At 43.6% G+C, this 24,220-nt stretch overlaps 2 protein-coding genes across 6 annotated transcripts in view; one reads left to right on the top strand and one right to left on the bottom strand.

The window, feature by feature from the left end:
- IKZF3 (IKAROS family zinc finger 3) overlaps positions 1-12,979 on the bottom strand; it is a 35,679-nt gene extending 22,700 nt beyond the window's left edge. For all 5 annotated transcript variants that reach the window (XM_054649496.2, XM_077190875.1, XM_077190876.1 and 2 more), the window contains exons 1-3: positions 12,887-12,979; positions 8,234-8,287; positions 6,891-7,001 (exon numbers count right to left, since the gene is read on the bottom strand). In XM_054649496.2, the coding sequence (XP_054505471.2) occupies positions 6,891-7,001; positions 8,234-8,287; positions 12,887-12,893 (172 nt within the window). In that variant the 5' untranslated portion in view covers positions 12,894-12,979. The remainder of the gene's footprint in view (positions 1-6,890; positions 7,002-8,233; positions 8,288-12,886) is intronic.
- A 3,551-nt stretch (positions 12,980-16,530) lies between these two features.
- On the top strand, positions 16,531-22,739 carry ZPBP2 (zona pellucida binding protein 2). Its single transcript, XM_054649873.2, has 8 exons — positions 16,531-16,642; positions 18,134-18,211; positions 18,703-18,828; positions 19,148-19,309; positions 20,022-20,240; positions 21,242-21,327; positions 21,914-22,091; positions 22,639-22,739. Exons 1-8 carry the CDS (start codon positions 16,561-16,563, stop codon positions 22,737-22,739), a joined length of 1,032 nt encoding a protein of 343 aa, XP_054505848.2. The 5' UTR covers positions 16,531-16,560.
- The last annotated feature ends 1,481 nt before the right edge of the window (positions 22,740-24,220 follow it).

The following is a 24,220-nucleotide window of genomic DNA, read 5'->3' as shown; positions in this document are numbered from 1 at the left end:
AACTGCACAAGCTCTTCCTTTCCTTTGCCGTTAAGATACCATCACCCAGAGAAAACATTTCTAAAATGACAATTCCTGAAGTCCAGCAAGGCAGATACAATCACAACCGTTAAATCAGACTTCAATGAGACAGTTAATCAGAGAACATCTGGACCCAACAGTCAGACTGAGAAAGGCCACATGTTAAATTCAGATAATCACTGGCATTACCTATATCAAGGGACCAATCACTAATGTGACCACTCAGGCACGGTCGGCTCTGGTCAACTGTGCTTCAAATGAACTTCAAACCTGAGAAATTCGGTGTATCATTTCATTTAATCTTTGTAAATTCATCTCCCAGGAGCCTTCCTGACAATGCAATATATTCTTGTAAGAGAAATTAAATATGGAGAGAAAATAAGATAAAATAATGTGAAGAACAGGGAAATCTGTGATAAATACCTGAGGAATTTTAACACATATAGGCTGAAGGCAGGAGCTTGGTTCAGATGGTCTTGAACACCTTGAACTGATTTGATTGAACTATAAAATATTCCAGTATCAAATAATCTTGACTTGAATTTTAGATTACACCTGTGTTGTGTTCTATTTGAGGTTCTTGAATCAAATATTTGTAGTTTACTTTTAGCACTGCCTTGTAGAGAAACGAGCGCATCAGCTTTGTGTTCCCTTACAAACACTGATCTTACAGCTCTTACAGCTGTAAGATCTCACTGCTCTTTCCCATCCTAAACATTCCTGGGAGTCTGCACAACAAATCCAGCCCTCCCTGGAAGAGCAGGATTGCTCAAAGCACCCGTTGGGTGTCGGAACTCAGGACATCCCTCTGGCTGTGCTGGACAGCCAAGAGCCCTGCCAGGGGGTTCAGAGACCCTGGCACAGAGCCCTGGGGTTTTGATTATGACCCATGGAGCAAATGACCAACCTTATATGAAGACCTGCAAGCCATGACAGTTTAAGTAGAATGATAGTGGATTTATCACGGGGTGAAAAATCGATTTTGGGGGTTTTTAGAATGGGTGTTCAGGGAGCAAGATGGAGGAATCTGGGCATGTCCAGCCTTTCTCTTTCTTCTTCTTGGCCTCCATCTTCTGCTGTGATGGTGGCACTTTTGGATTGGTTTAGAGTAGAAGCTCACTGTCTAACATAGGTGATAGGTATTGGAAAGTAATTGTAAATATTGTACTCGTAGTTTTTAGTATAAAAAGAAAACATTGCCCTGGGGTAAGCAGAGTGCCTCTGACCGACTTCCTGAGCGGAACTCAGCTGGACAGGAGAAAGAATTTTATAGATAAGATACAATAAACAACCTTGAGACAGAGAAATGAAGAGCTCTCACTCCTTCTTCGAGCGCTGGGCTGGGAAAAGAGACTTTTTAAGTTTCTCGGGGTCACTGTGAGCAGCAGAGACCCCGAGAGTCGGGAGCACCTGCAGCTCCCGGAGGCGCTCCTGGAGGTGGAGCTCCTGCACCAGGAGAGCAGGAGAGGAGCGCGGCTGCACGCACGGCAGGTGAGCGCAGCCACACGCTGCTCCTCGGGAGTACAACCAGCCCAGCTCCGAATTGATGAATCCCCAAAACTCCCGCAGAGCAGAAGGAAACAAAGCCGGAACAAGAAGTGGAGAGAATGCAGCGTGGTAGGAGACGGCGCTGAGGACACGGCAAATCCCCAGGTGAAACAGGCACCGAGCACTCGCTGCAAACTCTGCACAGTTCAGTTAAAAGAGCCACCAATTCCAATGCTCAGGGAACTATTTGTGTATTTTAGCAAAGTTTTGACTCTTGTGGATCTGTTTCCCTCTCTCGAAACTTTTCCAGTAGCACAAACAGTGAACCTGTCTCTTCAACTCCCACTTTGTGCCAAATGAACAGCCTGGTTGGGGGGCAAAATGTGACTCATCCCCATTAACTGATTTCCTTTTCACTAATCTGTATTTCCAAAAATAGGTTATTTCCTACAATAACATGTGATTTGAGTTCCCAGAGTCATTTTCTGCATCTTCACTTTTTTTTCTGCTGGGGGCAGTGGGGAGGGATCACAACTCATCAGTCTTGGACTAGATTTTATTTCTATGCCAAAGGAATAAATATTTCTCTCACCTGTAATTTCAGGGAATTATTTTGTATGGATTATACATTGTAGAACAAGTGAAAAACAAAATGGAGTTTAAAAAGTTATGGAATGAAACCCATTATCTATTGAATAATTGTGCCTCCATTCTCTTTCCAGCCCTTGTTCTGTCTCAAAGCTTCCACTGGGAGTCAGGATATCTCAAAAGTAAATTCTATTTTCTAATCACTATAATGGGTTAATTAGAATGAGAAATAGCTGCACTTTCTGATTATCTGCAGGCAATCAGAGTATCCGAGTGTGTGTGTCAGTGCTGAGTGCTCAGGATAGTCCAGCTGATGTCAATCATTTACAGGCTGGGTGACACCACCTCCCCGTTGATGTCACCGAGCGTGCCTGGCAGCATTCCTGCTGCTGACGGCACAGTCTGAAGAGTTCAAACAAAGTCAAGAGGATCGTTTGTTGATAAGGAAAACGCGGCTTTCAGTCCCAGTAGAGCCCCCAGAGAAGCCTGACCCGTTCAGCACAGGCTCCTTGTTGGGTTTAACACTACAGAAATCCCCTTGCAGTGAACTTCTGCTGATGTTGTGAGATAACCCCAAGTCCCATGAGCGCCGGGGCTCGAGCTGGGCTTGGGAGATGAAATATTCTGATAAAAAACGGCACTTCCTTTCCAGGCAGATAAGTGCGTGTTCTTGCAGCACCGCTGGAACCTCGCTGAGCGCCCCAGTGAGGCTCTGTCACCTCTCCTGCCTCCCTCCAGCCTTTCAACCGCCCCCCTCACACACCTCAGTGCAGCAGCAATTAACATCCATAAACCACAAATGCGGCTTTTATCTCTTTTTAGCTCACAACCATGAAAGCTCGCTGACATTCATAACACCCCAAAAGTTGTCTGCCTCAACAGCTGAGAGAATTAAGACATAATTAAACATTCGTGCTTGACTGCGACTCCCAGAGGAAGGAACGGGGCTTTTTTTAATTTAATTTTTAAATTAAAGATGTGTCAACTTTGGCCACCGAAGGTAACACTGTTGGGGGCACATAAAGAAACAGGGGAAATCAAGAGCTTCCCCCCCCTCTCATTGCTTGTCTCTTTTCAGACTAGACACAGGAAGCACCATGGGAACGGTGTATTTTTATGGTTGCAGGCAAGCATACACCATGTGCACCACAGCGTGCAGCTTCCAGTCCCTTGAGGCAAGAAAAGGGGGTTTTGTTTCTTTTTTTTCCCTTCTTCCCCATCAAGCTTTTAATTACCATTTTACTATAGCCTGCTGCCTAATTGTTTGCCCGGTAGTTAGCAGTGATCATCATGGAAGCCTGTTTAACAGGGGGGTGGAGTAGGACAAGTTGAGTTGTTTCCATGGAATGGCATCTCACCTGTGTCAGGACACACATAAAAAACACCAGAAGCTGCTGTGTTTGCACAGGCTCAGAGAAGTACAAATACAAAACTGTTTGCTGGAAAAGTGGATTTTTTTCATACCAAATGAGCTCCAGCGATGGTGTTTCAGCCCTATACATTAATTTAGTGCTTTTATTAACTGTCTGTAAGATTTTAAAAGGATCCCAGCATCACTTTTTAGCATAAAAGGCTCCACCAAACAAAATCAGACAACATCCAGACTTAAACAGGTCCTGCTTCTGCTCAAAGCCTCAGAATAATTCCCCACAACACACTCACAGTGTCACCCATGAATAATGCAAGAATCACAAAAAAACACAGTCCAAGAAACTGGGAGATTCCTACTCACTATGGATGGCTGACAAGACATGGAAAAACCAGCCATAATTGTGCTGGAGAAAAACATGTTACAGACATACTAAGGCAGTGGAAAGCAGGTTATCAAAGGCCTGATCTCTCTCCATGAGTCAGTGGCCTCGTGTTCCCATGATGGCCTTCAGCAGATGGAACAAACCCCGGGGGCACGGATGGTGTGGGGGTTCAGGAGAGAAAAAGGAGACGTTTCTATTGCAGGCTGTCATCAGCCATGAATTGGGAAGGTGCTGGAGTGGAATTGCTCACTCACAAACATGATTAACATTTATGAGAACCACATAAATATTTTTTCATTATTTCTGTTGAAATTTGATATAAAATGAGGGGATTAGTGATCGTATCAATGTGCCAAATAAAGAAACAGAGCTTTTTGGGTTTTATTAACCAATAGGTTTTTGGTGTAGGCAGGACATAATCCTTTTCCCAAAAGCCATCACCAATACTGACGATATTTCTATTCTGTGATCCTGGAGTATATTATATATTCATTTCACCAGGGTTAGTGATCCCCAAAAGATAATCCTCCCACCAGGACAGCACTGTCAAAATGTGGTTTCATTTATAGAAGTCAGACAGTAGTTAGTGACCCACGAGGACTGCACAGGGACTAACAGAGCTGCTGCTATTTTATAGAGGGCATGACATGAAAGCTGAGATTATCTGTGAATTTCAGTCTCCAACAGCAACTGAGCTGGTGTTGTTGGGAGGAAATTTAAGTGCACCTACTGATGGTTGCAGGGCCTGGAGTACTAGCACAGCATGCTTAAATATTTAAGATTTATTGTGCTTCCGGTATCAGAATGACTGCAGAGAACAGTGTGTGAAGCACTGAAGCAAACACTATGTATATTTTATTTTGTGCCATTTCACATGGAGATGCTGGAGATGCCTTTTTTGTGCATTTGAAGCAGCTTTCTCCTTGCAGTTGTGGATTTATTCCTACAGTGAGCAGCAAGCAATGGGGCACTGTGGCAGTGAAGGTTCATACTCACTTTATAATGAATGAGCTCTAATGGTAAGGGAGCCTGCTGGAGGGAAATGATGTTTTATTGATATTTATAGCATTGTCTTTGAGATGTAAATTTTCAGTGTTTGCATTCCAGAACAAATGGCAAAGAGACTTAAAGAGATCAGCAGCAATATAAAAAATGAATGGTAAGAGCTGTACTGATGCAGTCTCTCACGTGTCCAAGTTGTCCCTGACTCAAATGTAAGGAAAAGAGGGTGAGAAATGGCACTGCAGGCACAGGGCAGCCAGAGAACAGGAAAAGACAGCAAAAACAAATTCATGCCTGGATACTGCATATGAATAGTATGGACATGGCTCCTGGAAAGGGAAGATGGGAAGAAGCTACAGCACCTCCTGTCAGGTGGTCAATACTGGGGCATTTGAGAAAGAAACCCTGTCCTGGCTTCCTGCACCCACAGCTCAGTGAGCAGGAGGAGTGAAGGGCTGGGACACTGGGAAAGCACAGGGAGAAGTGAGCCAGTGAGAGTGGAATTCGTGCAAGGGGTGGACAAACAGCTGGAGCATGGCTGTGAATATTTTATGTCCTGTGGGATCTGAGAGATCAGCTGCCTTGGTTGTAGGAAATGCTCAAGTCTTCCATATTCTGTCTATTCTGTTAAACTTCTGCATTTAGGGTAAGCAGAGCAGAACTCACCTGCCCAAGGCAGGCTCTACATTGCAGATATATATAATGAGCTAATCTCAACTGTAGAGTCCTGCTAAGCAGCAGCTGCTCTGGGGACATGAGGCTTTTCATCCTAATCCAGACCCCCAAATTTGGTCAGAAAACCTGTGTGATGTCTGTCCATAAAATGCCAGCCACCAGCAGTTCCAGATACTGGCACTGTAGATCCTTCAGTGAGATTCCTCTCACCACTCCCTTGAGTGTTTTATGTTTGCTTGCAATTTGTTAACCAATAAAAACATTTGGTCTTTAATAATGCAAAAGTCTAACCTTTGCAAAATAATCACATTAACATTAGAGGGAACAACCAAAGCTACTTACACAGCCAAAACACACAATTCTTTAGTGATTTACTTGATTCATGTGATACAAACTCTACCTCAAACTCCTACCCAAAGCCACAGCTGTAATTTCCCTTGGTCCTGCTTCACTGCCATGGACTTGTGTCACAGAAAGGCCCTGTGACACCGGTGACACCATGTGTGCTGTGCCCAGGACACGTGCCCCACATCCTGCACCAGGCACACTCCTCACTGCTTGTGGCTGAGGCCCCTGGCACAGATGAGCACTCTCAGATCATGGGCAGGAACTGTTTGTTCATGCTGAGATTTCAGCTTAGGAGATTCTACAGCACAGAAGAAATTCAACATATGTGTCATGGACACATGGAAACCCTGAGCTCTGTACAATTGCCAAGTTTCAGGAGATGCTGCTGTTATCTTCTGTCTATAAATGAAGAGGGCCTGCTGGTTTTTATAGACAGTACATATTAGTTTACTATTTTAATTAATCCCTATGTTTTCTCTCAGGCCTGTAGGAAGGGTATTTTCTTCATCAATAAACATGGAAAACTGACCAACCTCCCTTTCACCCCCAGTTTAAAATACAACATTGCTGCTACAGTTTTAAATTTTACAGGTCTGAGTGGTCCTGTGAATTTGAGATAACTTGTTCTTTCTTTCAAAAAAAAAAAAGGAATAAATTATCAAGTTATTTTTTAGGTATGAAAGTACTTAGCATAAATAAAAATTGCAGTCCTAACACAGGATTTGCCTATGCAAACTGCTGTTAGGAATTTGTTAGCACACACATTAGAGGCTCACCAGATGCACTTGCTCTTTTATCTTCCCATCCATATTTCACAGATCCTGTAAAACTGACCTTGCTAAAATGCACGTAAGGTTCCCTGATGGAAAAGTGTTGCTCCTCTTTAGAATGTGTTGAAATGCTCCAAATGAATTGTATTGCTATTCCTTTTAAAGGCATGCTCTCATAGCATAATCAGATGAATAAAAAGACAAAATACAATGATTATTTTTCAGAATTCCAACTCTACTTTACCTCCTGCTTCTTCATTAGACTGATTGTGTTCCTTCATATCTTCCACATTATCCATGCTTTCCATTTCCTGGGATTTGTTCAGATTACAGTCTGTCAAATCCTCTTGTTCCTCTGGAAAAAAAAAAAAAAAGCAAGAAAAAATTAACTATTTATTGTCCAAGAATATTTCCAGGTGATTCCCTCAAAGAAAGCACCTGCACACTCCCAGCCCTGCTGCCACTACCCACAATGTTATTTCTACAGTTGCACTGGTTGCACTTTGGGGAATGATTTCCCTTCCCAAAATCCTCCAAAAACTCTCACACACACACCTGAAACAAATTCTCAGCTTTTGCTCAGATCCAAATATCCTGGAGTTTATTGTAAATGGCAGCAGGAATAAAACCCAGTATATCTAACTCTGTCATAGGTGCTCTGACAAGTGCTGTGAGCAGGGATGGAGCTCCTTGGAGCAAGGCAAAGGAATCACAGCTCCACTTGGTTCTTTTGGGCAAAATTTTAATCATTCTGGCCTTAGGCCAGAAAACTGCTCAAGCAGATGTAATCAAGGCCTCTTTGAACCCACTTGCACTTCTCTGCTTATTCCACGTGTGTATTTTTAAATATCAGCATTATCATGCAGACCAGCATCCCAGAGATCCCAGCCTCTCTGCTTGGAAATAAAGACACATTTTTAACTGTAGTGAAATTTATTCATGTAAAGTGTTTCAAATAAAGCCTCTTTCATTAACCTCACAGTGCAAACTAGCTCCATATTATGTGTATTTCTGTAAATTTCAAATCAATATTTCATTAAAAAACAGACAATATTATTTTTCAAACATTATGGGAATTTTAAAAATTTACAGTAACACTGTGAAATTGTTGGTAAATTCTTTAACCTACTGACAGCTGGATGGTAACACCTCTGATCCTTCTCAAGCTAAATATTACATTGGAGCTGAAAAGAGGCTCGACTTTTTGATTAACAAGAAAGTGAAACACTTGTCAAACTCACTCAGGAGGTTTGTTTTCATATTTTTAGAAATGCAGTCAACCAAGAGAATTGTATTATTCTTGCTTCCCTAATCAAAACTTCCAGCTTTCTCCTGAAAATATTTCCTTTCCTCCTATACAGTCCTTTTTTCCCACTTCACTATAATTTTCCAGTATTATATTGAACTTCCACGGTTTTATTTCATCTCTAAAATTTACTTTATTTTGCCTTTAATGCCCCTCTTTGTACTTTTGACTGTTATACAGTGCCCTGGGACCCTAAAGCAGCTGCAATTCATGTATTTTTCTCCATTTAAATATAAAATTGTCAAGAGAGGGTGGAAGAACACAACTGAACAGCACAGTACCTGCAGCTATGGGCTGTTCCTGAGGGTTACTGAGGTCCATCCTGGGCTGTGAATCTGCAAAAGACAGAAAAGCAGCCTGAGCTGTCTAATATTTAAAACAGTTCACAACACAGTTGTTACAATCTTATAAATTCCCGTTTTCTTGGCTGAAAGTAAAATTGAAAAAGAAAACGTTTCAAAGAAATAAAAACCAAATTAGTATCATGCTTCACTTCTTTATATCCTGAGCACTGGCCTGTGCCCAGAAAAGGGATTAAGTATGATTTTCTAACTTGAAAAATTATAGAACAGAGCACCTTAAGCTTTTGATTTACTCATCGAGTACCCTGTGAGCACAGTGCAGCCCTAGTAACTCTGTAACAAGTTAATTCCTCTAAAGCACAAAGATATTTTTACATTCTTTTTCCAACACAAAGGGAAACCCCCATTATCTTCACAAGATCTGCTTGGTTTTCATGGGAATGCAAGTCTAATTCCCACTGAGAAATTCCAAAAGGGATCAAATGCTAGGAATTTTAAACATTTTTCAGACAAATGAATCCCCGTGCAGCCTGGTTTCCCAGCAGATCTCTGAATCCAGCACAAGCTGCAGCTTCCCATTGCCCAGTGCCCAATGTTCAGCTCTTGAGTGGAATTGGAGGCACAGACCTGAGCTGTCCCATTATTTCTTTACTCCAGACCTCCCTGCCTTGAGATTTCATTCTTAGGAGGCTGAATTCTTAACACAGACACAGTTACCTGTTTCCTTCCTCCTTTCTTTCCTGTAGCTTTTTCCCCCCTCTTTATTTTTTTTACATGCCATAAGATCTTTTATCAGCTTTGAACCTAAAAAATAATAGTTTCTGGACCAGGAAAATTTCTTCCTGGCAGTTACATAACAGAAACACCCAGGCAGTGGGCATGAGGTGTTAACCACTGGTGACATTTACCCCATAATTATCTGTCTTTACCTCCTCTGCATATGGAACTTTTTTGTGGTCTCTGCAACGTTAAAATATAAAGCTCTGGTAACTCTCCAGCGAGGCAGCATGGTATCAGAAGAGGTACTCCAAAAAAACTGCATGAATAGAGGGGGGGATAATGTGTGCAACAAAATAGAGGCCTTGCATCATAAAGATAGTCACAGAATTAAATGACAGAAAGTTCAGATATTTATTGAATCGATATTTTGAAGTAAATAAGAAAGAACTGTATGGTTATATCCCTTAATTTCTCATTTTCATTCTATTATGCCAGGAAAATTGAGGTACAAAGAAGCAAATGGACTCATTTATACAGCAAACAACAATGAGAAAACATCAGTAATTTCTGGGAAAATGAACAAAATTTTTTCTAATATTGATTTTAACTTTACATTGCAATAAGTTGCCCAGAGAAGCTGTGGCTGCCCCATCCCTGGAAGTGTTCAAGGCCAGGCTGGGTGAGGCTTGGAGCAGCCTGGGATAGTGGAAGGTGCCCCTGCCCATTGCAGGGGTGGAACTGGATGAGCTTTAATGTCCTTCCATCCCCAAACTGTGATTCCATGAATACAGACCCTTAAATTACACAAACCCTTGTAATTCTGCACATCTGAAAATGAAATCTCCCTTATTCTGCAAGGTGATTTTGGTTTTAATTGCATTCAGAATCCCTGCACAGTTGCTCCCTCTGGGTGATGGGGGTCAAAACCCCCGCTGAAGCCCCAAGGTGCTGTTGAAACCTTGGCAGCAATTCTGCATTTCCCTGAGCTCCAAGGAGGTCATGGAAGAAAAAAATGAGAACCTCTACATGACTGCTTGAATTCCAATAATTCTACATAGATTCCTGGGTAACTCTATGTTTTTAGAAACCATTGGACTCTTCAGCTTTACCTGGTAGCTGCAGGACAACTTTCTGAAGAACAGCGTTGCCTGAACCCCATGAGAGCCAAGCAGGACCTGCTCAGCCTCCTCAAACCCTCATCTCCTCCCTGCTGAGATGGAGTCTGTGAATTGATTCATATTTTGTTGAACACAAAATATTGATTCATATTTTGTTGAACACAACAGTTTCATGCCCATGATGGCTGCTGGGCAGGATAACCCTTCAGAAGAGATAAGAACAATGACACACCATAGAATGTTTCTCTTCTTGCTTGAGAAACATCCTGGTCTTTGGCTCACTTTCAAGCCTCTGCCCTCCCCTCACCAGCACCTGGTTTCCTTACAGCACCAATCTCCAGCAGCTTCTCAGAGCCTTAGTGGTCTCTTCATATTTAACCTCAGGTCTCTTTCCTATCCTAAGCCATATCCTTCATGGTGACAGGACAGCATGTGAGTAGATTCCACCCTTGGTTTCTATACTAATAAAGTTCTTTTTCTACCAAATTTTTCTGTTCAGAAAAACACAAAGCAGGAAATCACTTACAGAACACGTTTGTCTTCCCAAGCTTCAAAGAGCTCCAGTGGCTGGGGTGCATGGGAAGAGGACTCTGCTCTCTGTGTGCTGCAGCTGAGGCACAATGTGCATTTACAAAGCAGAAGTAAAATTCATGTGCTTTCGAAAGCAATCCTTGGCCATCCTGTGTTCTACACCGATAGGCAAAGGGAGCCAAAATATTCAAATAACTTGCTAAAAAAATGCTGTGGTATTTTAGTATGCAACACTATTCATACTTTATCCTGGTATTTGACCAGAACAGCCAAGCAGAAATTTAACCCCCCTAAAATGGATATTTTTCAAATCACTGATGACCCTATTTCCTTTCTGTCCTTAATACAGACTGGGAGGTATATTTTGGATTATTAAAATTTCGCCTGTTTGTCCCCAAAATGAAACCAGAATGCTGCCTTTTTCCTGCTGGCTGCACTTTTCAGCTCAACAGCACAGGGAAGGAGACACCTTTGAAAGTCCCATCTGCTCTTAGTCCTTCCATCACAGTAGACAGAGCAGAAACAGTTTCCTTGTCTGAAGTCAGTATGTACACCACTCAACCTCTTCCACTCCAACAAGTTTTTCACCTTCAATCCACACTGGGCCATGAAGGAGAGAAATTTTAGCTGATGTCTGCACTGAATATACTTCTTCATCATCCACAGCCTCCATGGCTTTCTGAAGAAGGCACCTGGGCCAAGCAAACTCTTTATGAGGTCTCTGATATTTTGCTGCTCTTAAGCATCCTGCAGCATGTGAAATGTCACGGGTATTTTAAGTGCACATGTCATTTGGGAAGAAACCCTGATCAGCACTGATATTATACACTGATCAGCAGTGTGTAATTAAGGATATTTTTCTCATATTGGTGCATACAATCTTCTAAACCCAGCAGAATAATTCAGTGATTCAATATAGGATATCCTGATTCACAGAAAATCCTGAGCTGGAAGAAATCCACTGGGATCATCAAGATCCAACCTGTTGATCCAAGCCCAGAGCCTGGAGCTGAGAGCTCCAGCTGGACAGTTCTTTTGGCAGCCACAAAACCAAACCACTCATGGAGAAATACAATCAAGTTAATGACAAATTTTGGTTCAAACACCCACCCTTGCCAGGGCCTGTCTGCTGCTCTGTGACCCTACCAAACCTCCACACACCGGGTGTGGAAAATCCGAGTCAGCCGCGTTATCCCTGTGTCCTCAGGGCACGGAGATTTGTCCAAGACCCACGGAAACACTCCTGGAAGTTACTGTATCCAAGGATAACACCTTGCAACACTAACTTCATCCCCAATCCAGCACCCTCAGGCACGTTAATGGATCCTCATCATCCTCAAGTACAGATCCAAAACCTGAAGGATCATTTCCATGTTCACTTTGAGAGCACAAGAAGTAAGAACACCAAAGAAAGGATTTCTTAGATAACCTCAGTTAGAGTGAAACCCTGTTCTTTTCTAACTGCAGACTATTCCAACATGCCTCACAAACTTTCCCTCCCAAAAAGACAGCGATCCCAACTCGATCAAGAAAATGAAGCTGCATTTTTAGGTGGCAAAGTGCCCCCAAACCCATCCTTTCAAATCATCAGTTACTTCTTTCCAACAGCAACATTCTCGATTCAGTCAGATTCAATGAGTGATTATTTACAGGAAAATAGTTTAAAAGCCTTCAGCAAAGGAAAATGCATTTTTAAATAGGCATCTGCAGCTAACTTAAAATAATCAAAAGCCTCAAGTCATTGAGACAGGGCAGAATCTAAACTGGAGCCCTTAAAGCACTGAAATAAGAATCTCCACCTTTGAAACAAGAAACCAAGTGATGCTTTGCAAAACTTCTTTGCCAGGATTGTTAAAAACACCAGAAATACTGCTTTTCTATGACAAGTAATTATTCCAGAACCCAATATTAACTCCCAGATCAGTTTTGGCTGACTCTGAATATTATGGGCATGTTTTACAGGTGAGAAGAAAGAAGACATCCTTGAATTCGTTAAACCCCAGAATATGAACAGCAGATAAAGCCCGCTCTAAACCCTGGCTTTATCACGCACTTTGTGATATCTCCGAAATTAAACAGAGAGGGGGCAAAAAGCCCCGTTCGTTTCCCGTTTAATTGCTACACGCGACTCGATTTCTTTTCCAGAACCTGCGAATTGTTTGCAGCAAGCGCTGAAGAAGCGGCTGAAAGCCCTCGGGCGATGGAGCCGCTGCGAGCCCCGGCGGGACAGAGGGTCCGGGGGAAGAGCGGGGTCGTTTCTCACCTTCCATGCTCCGTTCGCCGCTCCCAGCTCCACCTGCCCGCCCGGGCTCGGGACTGCCGGCGGAGCGCACCGGCCTCGCCTCCCGCCCGTCTCCGTGACATCCGGCGGGGCGCTCGGCGGGCGGAGAGCGGCGCCGGGTGGCGGGGAGAGGAGCGGACCCGGTCCCGGTGCCGGCTCCGGTCTCGGCTGCCTCTGCCGGTGCCGCTCGCAGGGGAGTCCCGGCCCTCGGGAAGGGCAAGGGGGGGCTGGAGATCGGGGGAGCCCCCAGCCGATTTCGTCCCCAGAATGGGCACACCCCGCACTGTGTGTTAAAGTTATGGTTGAGATAACAGTGAAGAGAACTTAGGTTGAGATGGTTTTCTATTTAGCAGGAAATCAAAGGAGAGAGTTCTTCAATAAAATGAAACAAATATGAATTTCAAAGTCCTCTCGTACAGACTCCAAAAAGGGGCTGATTCCACACTGGGCTTGAACAGGGCTTTGAGGATCCCTGCTGAGGCAGAGGGTAGCAGCAGGTGACATTCAGAGGTCACTCCAGGCCCCAAAGCAGTTAATGAAGTGAGAAGTGAAATCGGGATCTGAGCTCATCACTTGGATCTAAACCCAAAGGCAGCAAGCACAAATTATCATAGATCAGGAGCAGGATAACAACATGGAAACATGATTCTCCTACTCACTTCCTGTGTGGTGCCAACGGCTGCTTCTTACACTGCTGCTTTTCCATTGCTTGGAAAAAGATTCTAGAAATAAAATGTTAAAAAAAAAAAAAGTGGGATAATCAAGCAATTCTTGGCTATTCTTAATCTCTGTAACCTCTTTCCAGAATAATTTATTAATTAGGCAGGTTTCCTGGTTCTACAAATTTTAAGGAAGACCTGGGATTGCTGTTCAGAAACCTCTGGTTTCCATCCCAGGATTATCCACGGCCATTTTCTCTTACTGCCAGATTTGTTCTCTGATTTAAATCCCTACTTTCCCTCATGTTTGCCCTCAGAGAAACAATTTTATCTTCACTCTGTTTTTATTTTAAGTGCACAAATCAAACAAGCCTGGTTTTCCCAGCCAATAAAAACAGCCTTGTGGGAATTGTGACCCTCCTTAGTGTGATCCCACCTTTGGATCACTCACCTGAAAGATCAGAGACAGAAACTGTGCTCTGCAGGCTCTCCAGAGCCCTGCAACAGGTCCTTTACCCGACTCTGCACTCCTGGAAATCTCTCTACATATTTCCTAGGATAAAATATTCAGCTTTTTAATGTCTACTCACTCCATGATCAAGTTTACAACTGCAGACTTTTGTCCTTTTCTATAATTTCCTACTGGTACTCTATTAACCAAAAAAAAAAACCCCACCAAAACAAAACAAAAAACCAAAACCAAATATAACCCCAAACCCAGTAATCCAGGTTTAAAACACAAATATAAATACCTGAATTCACATTTTGTCCTATCAAATCCTCCCTGCAACACTTCCTGTTCTTAAAAACAACCCATTCCCCTTCTCCCCCTCTAAAGCTTACAAATCTATAATGAAAATTTACCAGTCTGGGAGTTAGAAATATTATAGCATTGAAAATAAATGGGTCATTTGGCTAAAGACACTGACTATGAGTTTATAAAGAACCAAAACTGCAGCCAAAGCTTTATAGTAGAGCTACTATTTCATAATAATTAGCAACCTGAGGACTGATGGGCTGTGCAGGACCTGAAAGGAGCTATAAACATCCTTAGGAGCTGAGGCTGCTCGGGCTGAAATATGACACGTTTATAGCAGACACGTTACAAACTGAATCATTTTGCCTGCACAGTGTCAGCATGAAATGTTCACTTTGAGTAAAACTGAAAACATTCAGCACATGGGAACGGGGGTTGTCTGAGGTGGTCCCGGTTCTGACCTGCTCAGCAGCTCAAGGACATTAAAAATGAAAACCCTGACACAGTTCTTAGACTTTAACTGACCACTTGAGTCAATGTGGTGGTCTAAGGAAGGAGAAAGGTTGAGTGGAACTGTTTTCCATCAATAACTTGATACCTCCTTTTTCACACTTTTATTTTTGCATTTTTACCAATTTTTTTTCTTTTCTTTATTAAAGGAAACTCATAACTTAAATGCTGTTTTTACATAAGAAGCATTAAAACTTTCACAGCTCTCTGTAAAAATAACTCTTATTCCCATGTTGGTTGTTCCATATTTGTTATGCAAATACTGTGACATCATTTTTGGACACTAGCATGGTCTGGAGTGATAAATATGACCTAGGTAGGTAGAATAAATACTATTTTGCTAATTTCCAGAGGCTTGGCCACCGTTCTGGTCTTGAGTGTCTCGGAGTGTGCAGGGCAGTCAAACACGAGGACCCTCCGTGCCCTGTCAGCGGATTCTGCAGTGCTTTTGTATCACCCGCTCTAGAAACAAAATAGTTACATGTTTAAAAGTTTCAAAGACATAGCAAGTTTTCCAAAACATGTAACTGACTTGAAAGGCACTTGCAGTGATACTGTGGCATTTGGGTTCATTTTTCAACCAACGCTATTCCCCCGGCGCTAACTTTCAGTCACAAGTGGCAGAATCATGGAATCCTAAAGGAGTTTGGGTTGGAAGGGATTTTAAAATTTAAAAACCACCCAGCTCCACCTCTGCCATGGCAGGGATACCTCCCACTAGCCCAGGTTTCTCCAAGCCCTGTCCAACCTGGCCTTGGACATTTCCAGACACAACTTCCCTCTTAAATCCATTGCAGGGTCTCACCACCCTCACAGATCAGATTTTCTTTCCAATATCCAATTTGAATCTCCCCATTTTAGTTGAAGCCGTTACCCTTGTCCTATCACTTCAGACCCTTGTCCAAAATCCTTTTCCAGCTCTCTTGGGGCCCTTTTAGGTGCTGAAAGGGATGGGTTTTTTTGCTTTTAAGTGGAAAAATATGTGTCCTGTAATGACTTTCTACAGAAACCTGCAGCTGGAGAACACCCAGTACTCACAGCCCCTCAGGAGGAAAAGTCACAGGATGTGCCCAGCTCTTACTTTCAGTCTTTCTCACGGCAAGTGACAGAAACACAGAATGGTTTTGATTGAAAGGGACCTTAAAGCCCATCCAGTTCCCCCCTCTCCCCCTCCATGGACAGGAACACCTTCCACAGCCCAGGGCAGGCTGAGCACTGACAGACCAAGCCATGATGGAGCCTTTTCCCCCCCTTGTCCCCCTGTACTTCCCTCTCCTTGTCCCACAGCCGGAAAAAAACACTTTAGAGTCAAAAACACAGCTCACTGCGCACTGTGGAGGAGCGATGTGGGGCTGAAGGGTGACAACGGACGCGGGAGGGGTTGGCCGGGGCCGTCCTTCGCTGCCAAGCGCCTCAGGGGCCCGAAAGCGAGAAAACATAAAAAAAACCTCCCCAAAACTAAATACTCTTGAAAAATCTCAGTGAAGCGCTGGGTGAGGATGTTTTTAAAACCGTATAAAAAGCACGGGGCGTGGGCGAGGGAGCGGAGAAGGAGCGAGGGACCCCAGCGGGGACACCTCACCCTTCCCGCCCTCAGCCCTGAGGGGAGGAAAAAGGGCGGGAAGCGCCGAGCGCGCGCGGGCATGGAGGCGGCGGGGGGGGGGGCGGCGGGGGGGGTCCGTTAGCGCCCCCTCGCGCCCGCCGCGGCCGTTGTGAGGGGCGGCGGGAGGATGGCGGGGGGCGGCGGGCGGCCCCGCTGCCCCCCGGGCGTTCTCCTCGGCGTGGCGGCCGTGGTGGCGGCGGCAGGATGGGGTGAGAGGGACCAGGGGTGGGAAAGCAGCTGTGGGGGTGTGTTGGTGTGAGGGCGGTGCGCTCAAGGGGTGCTAGAGGGGGTCAGCTGAGCTGGGGGGGTCCCCATAGAATATTCCCTCAGACGGGCAGATTGAGGCCCCTCATGAGGGGACAGAGTGAGCTCGGTGCTAGAGGGGGTCATCTGAGCTGGGGGGGTCCCCATAAAATATTCCCTCAGAGGGGCAGATTGAGGCCCCTCATGAGGGGACAGAGTGAGCTCCAGCGATACCCCATCGGTGGGACATCTCCACTCTGAAGGACAAATGTCCCCAGAAAAGCTTCTCTCAGAGTGGGAGATGCAGCCTCTCAAAAGCGGACAGGTGGGCTCCATTGATACCCCATTGGTGGGACATCTCCACTGTGAGGGAACAATGTCCCCAAAAAACCTTCCCTCAGAGGGACAAATGTCCCCAAAAAACCTTCCCTCAGAGTGGGAGGTGAAGCCCTTCAAGAGGGGACAGGTGGGCTCCATTGATACCCCATTGGTGGGACAACTCATCTGTCCCACACAGATACCCCACTGTGAGGGAGCAAATGTCCCCAAAAACCTTCCCTCAGAGGGACAAATGTCCCCAAAAAACCTTCCCTCAGAGTGGGAGATGAAGCCCCTCAAGAAGGAACAGGTGGGCTTCATTGATACTCCATTGGTGGGTACTGCTCCACTGTGGGGAAAAAATGTCCCCAAAAACCTTCCCTCAGAGGGACAAATGTCCGCAAAAAACATTCCCTCTGAGGGACAAATGTCCCCAAAAAACCTTCCCTCAGAGTGGGAGATGAAGCCCCTCAAGAGGGGAAAGGTGGGCTTCATTGATACCCCATTGGTGGGACATCTTCACTGTGAGGGACAAATGTCCCCAAAAAACCTTCCCTCAGAGGGACAAATGTCCCCAAAAAACCTTCCCTCAGAGTGGGAGATGAAGCCCCTTAAGAGGGATTGCCATAGGTTCCAGTGACACCCCACTGTCCCCCAGGACAACCCTGGGACACAATAGTCAGGCAGGACCACCCCAGTGTGCCCATGGCCTGAAAAAAAAGCCCCTATTTCCAATAATTTCTGCCTCTTCTGGGGATTCTTGTCACAAAAACCTTCATGCCCGACATCAGCCTGCTGTTTTCCAGAAGGGAAAGGGCTGAGAGATCCCTGCCCTGTGTCTGCTCAGGGTCATACTACAGAACCTGATTTTATAACTATTTTAGTGGCTTTTTGCCACTAAAGGTTCATCTGGTCTGGAACCTGATACATCCAGGCAGGTTTACAACATGGACACTAAAACAATTCAAAAGTGACTGGTCAAAAACAAGGGCTCCTGCTTGTTCTAAGAAAAAAAAACATAGGAAAAAAGGAGAAGTAAGGCAAATGAAACAAAATGAGACAAAAGCCAGGGTGAAATAAAGGATTAACAATCACACATTTAGGTTGATCTCTGATATTTCCATTACCTTTCCCTGCAGTGAGAGCAGAACAGAAGGAAGAGCAATCTATTGATTTAATTGGAAAGAATGAAGTTTATGGTGACATCAGGCATGAAGGTAAACATGTCATTTTTTCCTATCTAGATTTAATTTTCACTAGAATTTGTAGTTTTAAGCCCAGGAATCATTATGTAGCACCAGTACACATGGAACATCATATGCACAGGAACAGGAGAAAGGGGGCTGGAGATGGAAATATATTTTGTCCCATAGTGCAGCTGGAAGCACTGATGAAAATTTAACATCTAAGTGAGGGTTTCACTGAAAATCTGGTGCTTTTTTTATGCCTGTACCACAGTTTGTGTGTGGGACATAAGTGTCTCCCTCTAACAGTCAGCACCAGCCACACTGTGGACAGTTCCAGGATATTAATTAAGAACAAATGGAGATTAATCTTTAATATTACACTTTGCAAGTCCAAAACTGAAAAATACACTTCAAACACAATTTTCAATTGGGGTTTGTTGTTTTTTTGGTTGTTTTTTTTTTTTTTTGTGATTTCATTCTTTGTCAGCATTTTCCATCACTTACCTCATTCTGTGTTGCAGTGAATGTGTATGTTAAGGTGTTCACAAACAGCCCATTCCTGGTCTGTATGGATTTGGCTCTTTCTCAGGAAAGAATAATAGATCCCAACTATTTGTGGACTGGTCCAGATGGAAGAGTTTTACAAGGTTAGTTCAAACTAAAAATATCACATATTTTTCTTCTTTCTATTCACACCCCCCAGTGGTTTCTTAGCCCTCTGCCAAATATTTCCACAAATTCTGACATTAAACTCCATTTCCCTTCTCCCTCTAAAAGTTACAAATACTTTTGCTAAAAAGGAAATTTGTAGTAAATCCTAAAAGTCATAAACTTTAGATAATTTCAGGCTAAATGATCATTTAAATAATTTCAGCATCATTATGCACAGGAGCAAGATTTCTTCTTCAAATATTCTAAATTCATCAAAAAGTGGACATTTCTGGTAATGCAATATTTCTATTTTAGGGCAAAGCTATGTGAATCTGACAGAGACAGGGAAGCTGATGGTGATGGGGTTCATGGTGCCAATGTCTGGTGCCTACACTTGCACTCTCTCCCACAAAGTCATCGAAACCACAACACAGGAAGAAATAGAAATGGTTGAGGCCTATAAATTCATGGTTTATGGTAAGATTGCTAAGCTAGGAGTAAGGACATTGGTGGGTTTGTGAGGCTTGATTAAAAAAAAAACACCAAAATAATTAAAATTTTATCCCGGAATAGAAAATAAATTTTTTACTTATAGGCACATATGCACCTTTTCATGGTTTTGGAAAAAGTTTAATATTTATGTTCCCAAGGATATATGGCAATAAAATAATCTCTGCCCTTAGGTATAGAATTAACTGCAAGAATTCCAGAGTTATCTGAGGTCTGCACTCCAGCCCCTTCCACCTCTTGTAACCACTCTTCACCAACATCACTTCCCACCCACAACATAACAACCAAAAAAATGCTTGAGAAACACTAACTTTGAAAACAATAACAAAATTCCTCCTACACCATAATTGCATAGAATTGGCACCAATCTGTTTCAGACACACAGCTTTGCAGACATGCTGGTTCTGTGCCATTTTCCTATTTACCTCCTTTTTTTGTTTTTGTCATTTGGGAACAGTCTCCATTAAGCACATAAATTCCTGTAAACTTCAAACTAAAATATCTCTTACTATTGAGTCAGCTCTGTCAAGGACAAACACGTTATGACACAATGAATGACAGTGCTTTATTTATTTCTTTACTTTTGAATAAAAGCCCATATTTCAGATACAAAACCTGATCATCTAAGATTCAATCTGTGATTACACCCCAGATTCACACCCAAGCCATTTCCTCCCAGCCTACAGGGAAGCTGACCATGCCTATCAGGTGTCTGTTCGCTTCAGCACAATGGGTTGCAGGCTGAGAAACAACGACTTGTTCATCAAGATATTAAAGAAAATCCTCAACAGCAGCATCTCCCACCTGACCTGCCACATCTCAGGCTCATCCTACAAGTGCCACTCCATCAGGACACCAAAGGATGGCCTCCAGTATGAGCTGTTTGTTCATTTTCTAGGTAACCGATTTCAGTGCTTGTTTGGGAGGGATTGGTTTTTGTTATGAGCAACTTGTGAGTGCTACAAACAATGTCTGAAAAACAGCAGAGTCAAGAGTACCTCTGAAAGTTGTTCCGGGTTTGATTTTTTTTTTTTTTTTTTTTTTTTTTTTTTTTTTTGAGTCCCTGTATTTTTTGTTGTTGCCCACAGATGGAGCTAAAACGCAGTTTTTATGTTAAATTTAGCGTTCAACTTTTTACAATCCTAGCGAGAGCTGTGATTACCAAGGTTAGAGAGGATTGCTGAAAGGAGACAGCCCATAATATGCCCTAATGTCACTGTCATATTTAGGTTTTCAGGATTTGATTTTTACTAAGTCTGGGGCCACTCTGGTTTTAGAATCACAGAATGATTTGGGTAGGAAGGGACCTTAAAGCTCATTCAACTCTCCCCTGCCATAGGCAGGGACACCTTCCACTGGACCAGCTGGAAAGTCCCATCCAGCCCAGCCTTGAATTTTTTGCTTGATTCTAGGAAACTGCACAGAGCTAAAGCAAGAACCTCACAGCTCCCTCGTGGCAATACTGAGGTGGTTTCACCTCACAAACAAGTGAAATCAGCTGCTGCTGCCTTGAGTTAGAGATGGTTTATCACTGAGAGAAGGAAATTATTCTTTAATTCTCTGACCACATTCACACCTGTATCTGTTCTCACCACACACCAAGAGGGGCCATCCAACAGGTTATGGAACAGTTTTGTGGTTGGTTTTCCCTAAGTAAAGTCAAGAAACTTTCATGACCCAAAGATTTTTAATTTTACATGAAACTTCAGCCCTTTTAGGACACCGAGGTTGCTCTGTGAGACATTCATTCCATTCTCTCAGCTCAGGATATTTCCCCCCAATTTTATCCTGACTGACCTCTGACTCCTACCAAACAGAGGAAGGAACTGGATAGAAACCACAAGGACCTAATCTATCATTTTTCCCCCTTTTTATGGATCTTTTTTCCTCCATCCACAGTCAATCCATTTGCACCAGGATGGGAAGAAGTTTGCCAGGAGTTTCCTTACGACTGTGAAGATGTGACAAACAGGAGAGTCCGACAGGTTCTGTGTCAGTCCCCTCGTGTCTTCTCTGCCTCTTTAACACCCACCTCTGCCTTAGCTCCTGCAGATATGACTGCTAGTAATCCATCTTTAGCCAGATTTTGTGGGATTAATATTGTAAGTGATGATTCATGGATTTCAAATAATTCCATTCAGGAAGAGAAATGGGTTTAGAAGTCAAATTGATACAAATAGCTTAAAAAAAAAAACAGTTAAAACATCAGGCTCATTACTTGCTTTGTATTTGCTTCTAATAATAAAGAAGGATAAACATTATTATTTATATTGAGCTTCCAGTCCTGTAAATGAAATTTTTGATTTATGATTTGGTCAATGGAATGCAATTTAAAGTAAGTCTACTGTAGCAAATTTCTAAAATCTGTTCTCTCTGCCTTCTAAATATTAAATCCTGGGATCAGCTCACATCCTAGGTCTGAATCCAGGCCCCTTGAAACCAAGGAACACTCCCAGTTAAGGTGACAAGTCAGGATGTGGAAATCAGGACCAGAAAATATTTTCTGATGTTTTTAAATCAACAAAAATCAACTGACTATGCTTTTATTCTCCCAATACTTCTGAATTGTAGGCAGCAGAGCGAATTGGGAAGTTTTTCCATCAGCTGAGGCAGGTTTTGAAGTATGAGTTTCAGGCTGTTCCTACAATCCAGTACGTGGACAACAGCTTCTCCATGACTCCCATCGACAGCTGTCGGCCAGGTTTTGGGAGAAACCACCACACCCACCAGAACTGTGCCAGCTGCTGTGGTAAATATAAAATACATCCTTTGAAATATAGCTCATTGATTTAAATATAGCTGATTAGAGCTGGGCACAGAGCTCTGGGGAGGATTAGGGAAATATTGGGGTCAAAAGCAGGGATATTTCTGTTCATCCTTTGGGAGGATATTCACATTATAGTTATAAAGTAATGATAGGAAATGAGCCAGTGGAGCGTGTCAGTGCATTCACAGGTGTGGTTGCATTTCCAATCAAAGTAGAAGTAGTGCAGTGGGTTTCTTTCCTTCCAGGTGTCACTGGTGAGTGACAATCCTCAGGATCCAGAGCCCATAAGAAACAATTCCCCTCATGGAAGTCCTGCTAGAAAATTCTCTGCTGGTTTTTCAAGTTCTTTTGCAGCACCTGCTGCAGGATGTAGAGTTGGGGCAGGGGGCAGGGGATTTAGCCAGAGGCTCAGGGAGCTCTGGAAGGGTAGGAGCTCCCACAGGGCACTGGGAAGGCTCACAGGGATGTCTGATGCCCCTCCTGAGATGGGGGGAAAGTGGCTGGAACCCCAACTCTGTTCTCTTCACAGTGGTTTGTGGTCCTGGAACTTACAGTCCCAACAATGAGGTGACGTGTAGGACCTGTGCCAGGCCTGAAGCCAGAATGTATGGAGCAAAATCCTGTCATTAAACTGGCAGAGACTGGAAAGCCAAAGAGCAGCTGTGAAAGAATTCTTGGTGTTGTGGTGCTCTTTTCATTTTAGCTGCCAATCCTGGAATCCTCTGTTCTCTTTGGAACAAAACATCCTCATTCATACACCCCTAGGTTTTCCGGTGTTCAGGGACCCCTTAGACTGGAAAAAGCACTGCCTAAAACACAGTGTTCATGCAAGGAAAACTAATTAAATGGGAAAAAAAGGAAGTTTGTCACGTGGCTTAGTGCAGAGTCTGTTACTTGGTGGTGACACCAGACACGCCACAGCTTTGTGCTGCTCAGAGAACACAAAGGAGCTGCAAACAATTCCAGGCAGGATGGCAGGTGGCTGTGGTGGAGTTATGTGCCAGACTGGCATATGCCAAAATCTCTGTGAGGAATTTCTAGCAGATATTAACAGAAGTATTTGATCTTTGAGATTTAAAAGCATTATGTTCCCCCTTCTTTTTTTTTTTTTTTTCCCCACATTTCTTCATTTCTTTCACTGTTTCTGAAATGTTCCAGCCTGGACATGAGGAGAAAGGAAAATCAGATCTCTAAGACAAAAGAGAGGGTGAGTAACAGGTTACACAGCCCAGCATTCAGGAGGAGTAAGAACCTAGGTTATGGTTCTCTCCTTGTCCCCAGAATAAAGATGGAATATTCCAGAGGGAAGCAGAGACTCTGCAGAGCCTCTCCCACCTCCTCCTGCTACACCAAAGCCTCGTGCAGGGCCTGGCTGGCCCCAGGTGCTGCAGGAACAGCCAATCCTCTTACACCAGCTGGGAATTCCTGACCAGTTCACCGGATGATACAAATTGCCAAAGCACTGAGCTAATGGGAACGTTTTCTTCCCAGAGAAACCTCACCCCAAGCTGCTTTGGAAGGTTAGCTGCTGGATCTGCAGTGATCCATCACCCTGCTCACATCACAGGGTGAGTAAAGATTATTTGAGCACTGTCAAGAACTTCATGTGGAACTCCAACTGTTCCCCAGCCCCAGCTGAGCCTCAGCTCCTGGAACATTGGCTTTCAGAGCTTCTTTCTAAGCTGCTCCCTGTGGGAGTTCCTACCTTCCAGACTCACTTTATTGAGGGACATCAGAGAACTCAGTTTCTTGAAAGCAGTGCCCAGCTTTCCTCCTTTTTTCACAAAGCAAAACTAAGTCAAGCAAAAGAAGCATCTCCCACTTAACCACCCTAACTTCTTACAACATTTTGAAATTCCTTGGTGGGTATTCATCCAAAAATCGACCTGATTCAACCCAGTTTAACTTATCCATAGTGACAGGAACACAGCAGGAGACAGCACGGGCACAGACCCCGCTCCGAGCTTTTCAGAGTCATTACTTATTAAATACTAAGGAATAAAGTGTGCTGTAATGAGCATTTCCACTGCCCTTGGGCTGATTATCCTGGCTGCCAACTGGACACTGTGCACAGCTCAGGCTGAGACAGATGAAGCAGCCGGGCTCAGCGG

This window comes from Agelaius phoeniceus, chromosome 26, assembly GCF_051311805.1.
Source record: "Agelaius phoeniceus isolate bAgePho1 chromosome 26, bAgePho1.hap1, whole genome shotgun sequence".
Lineage (NCBI taxonomy): Eukaryota > Metazoa > Chordata > Aves > Passeriformes > Icteridae > Agelaius > Agelaius phoeniceus.
Note: the sequence above shows the minus strand (reverse complement) of the source record. Positions and strands in the feature narration are given on the sequence as shown.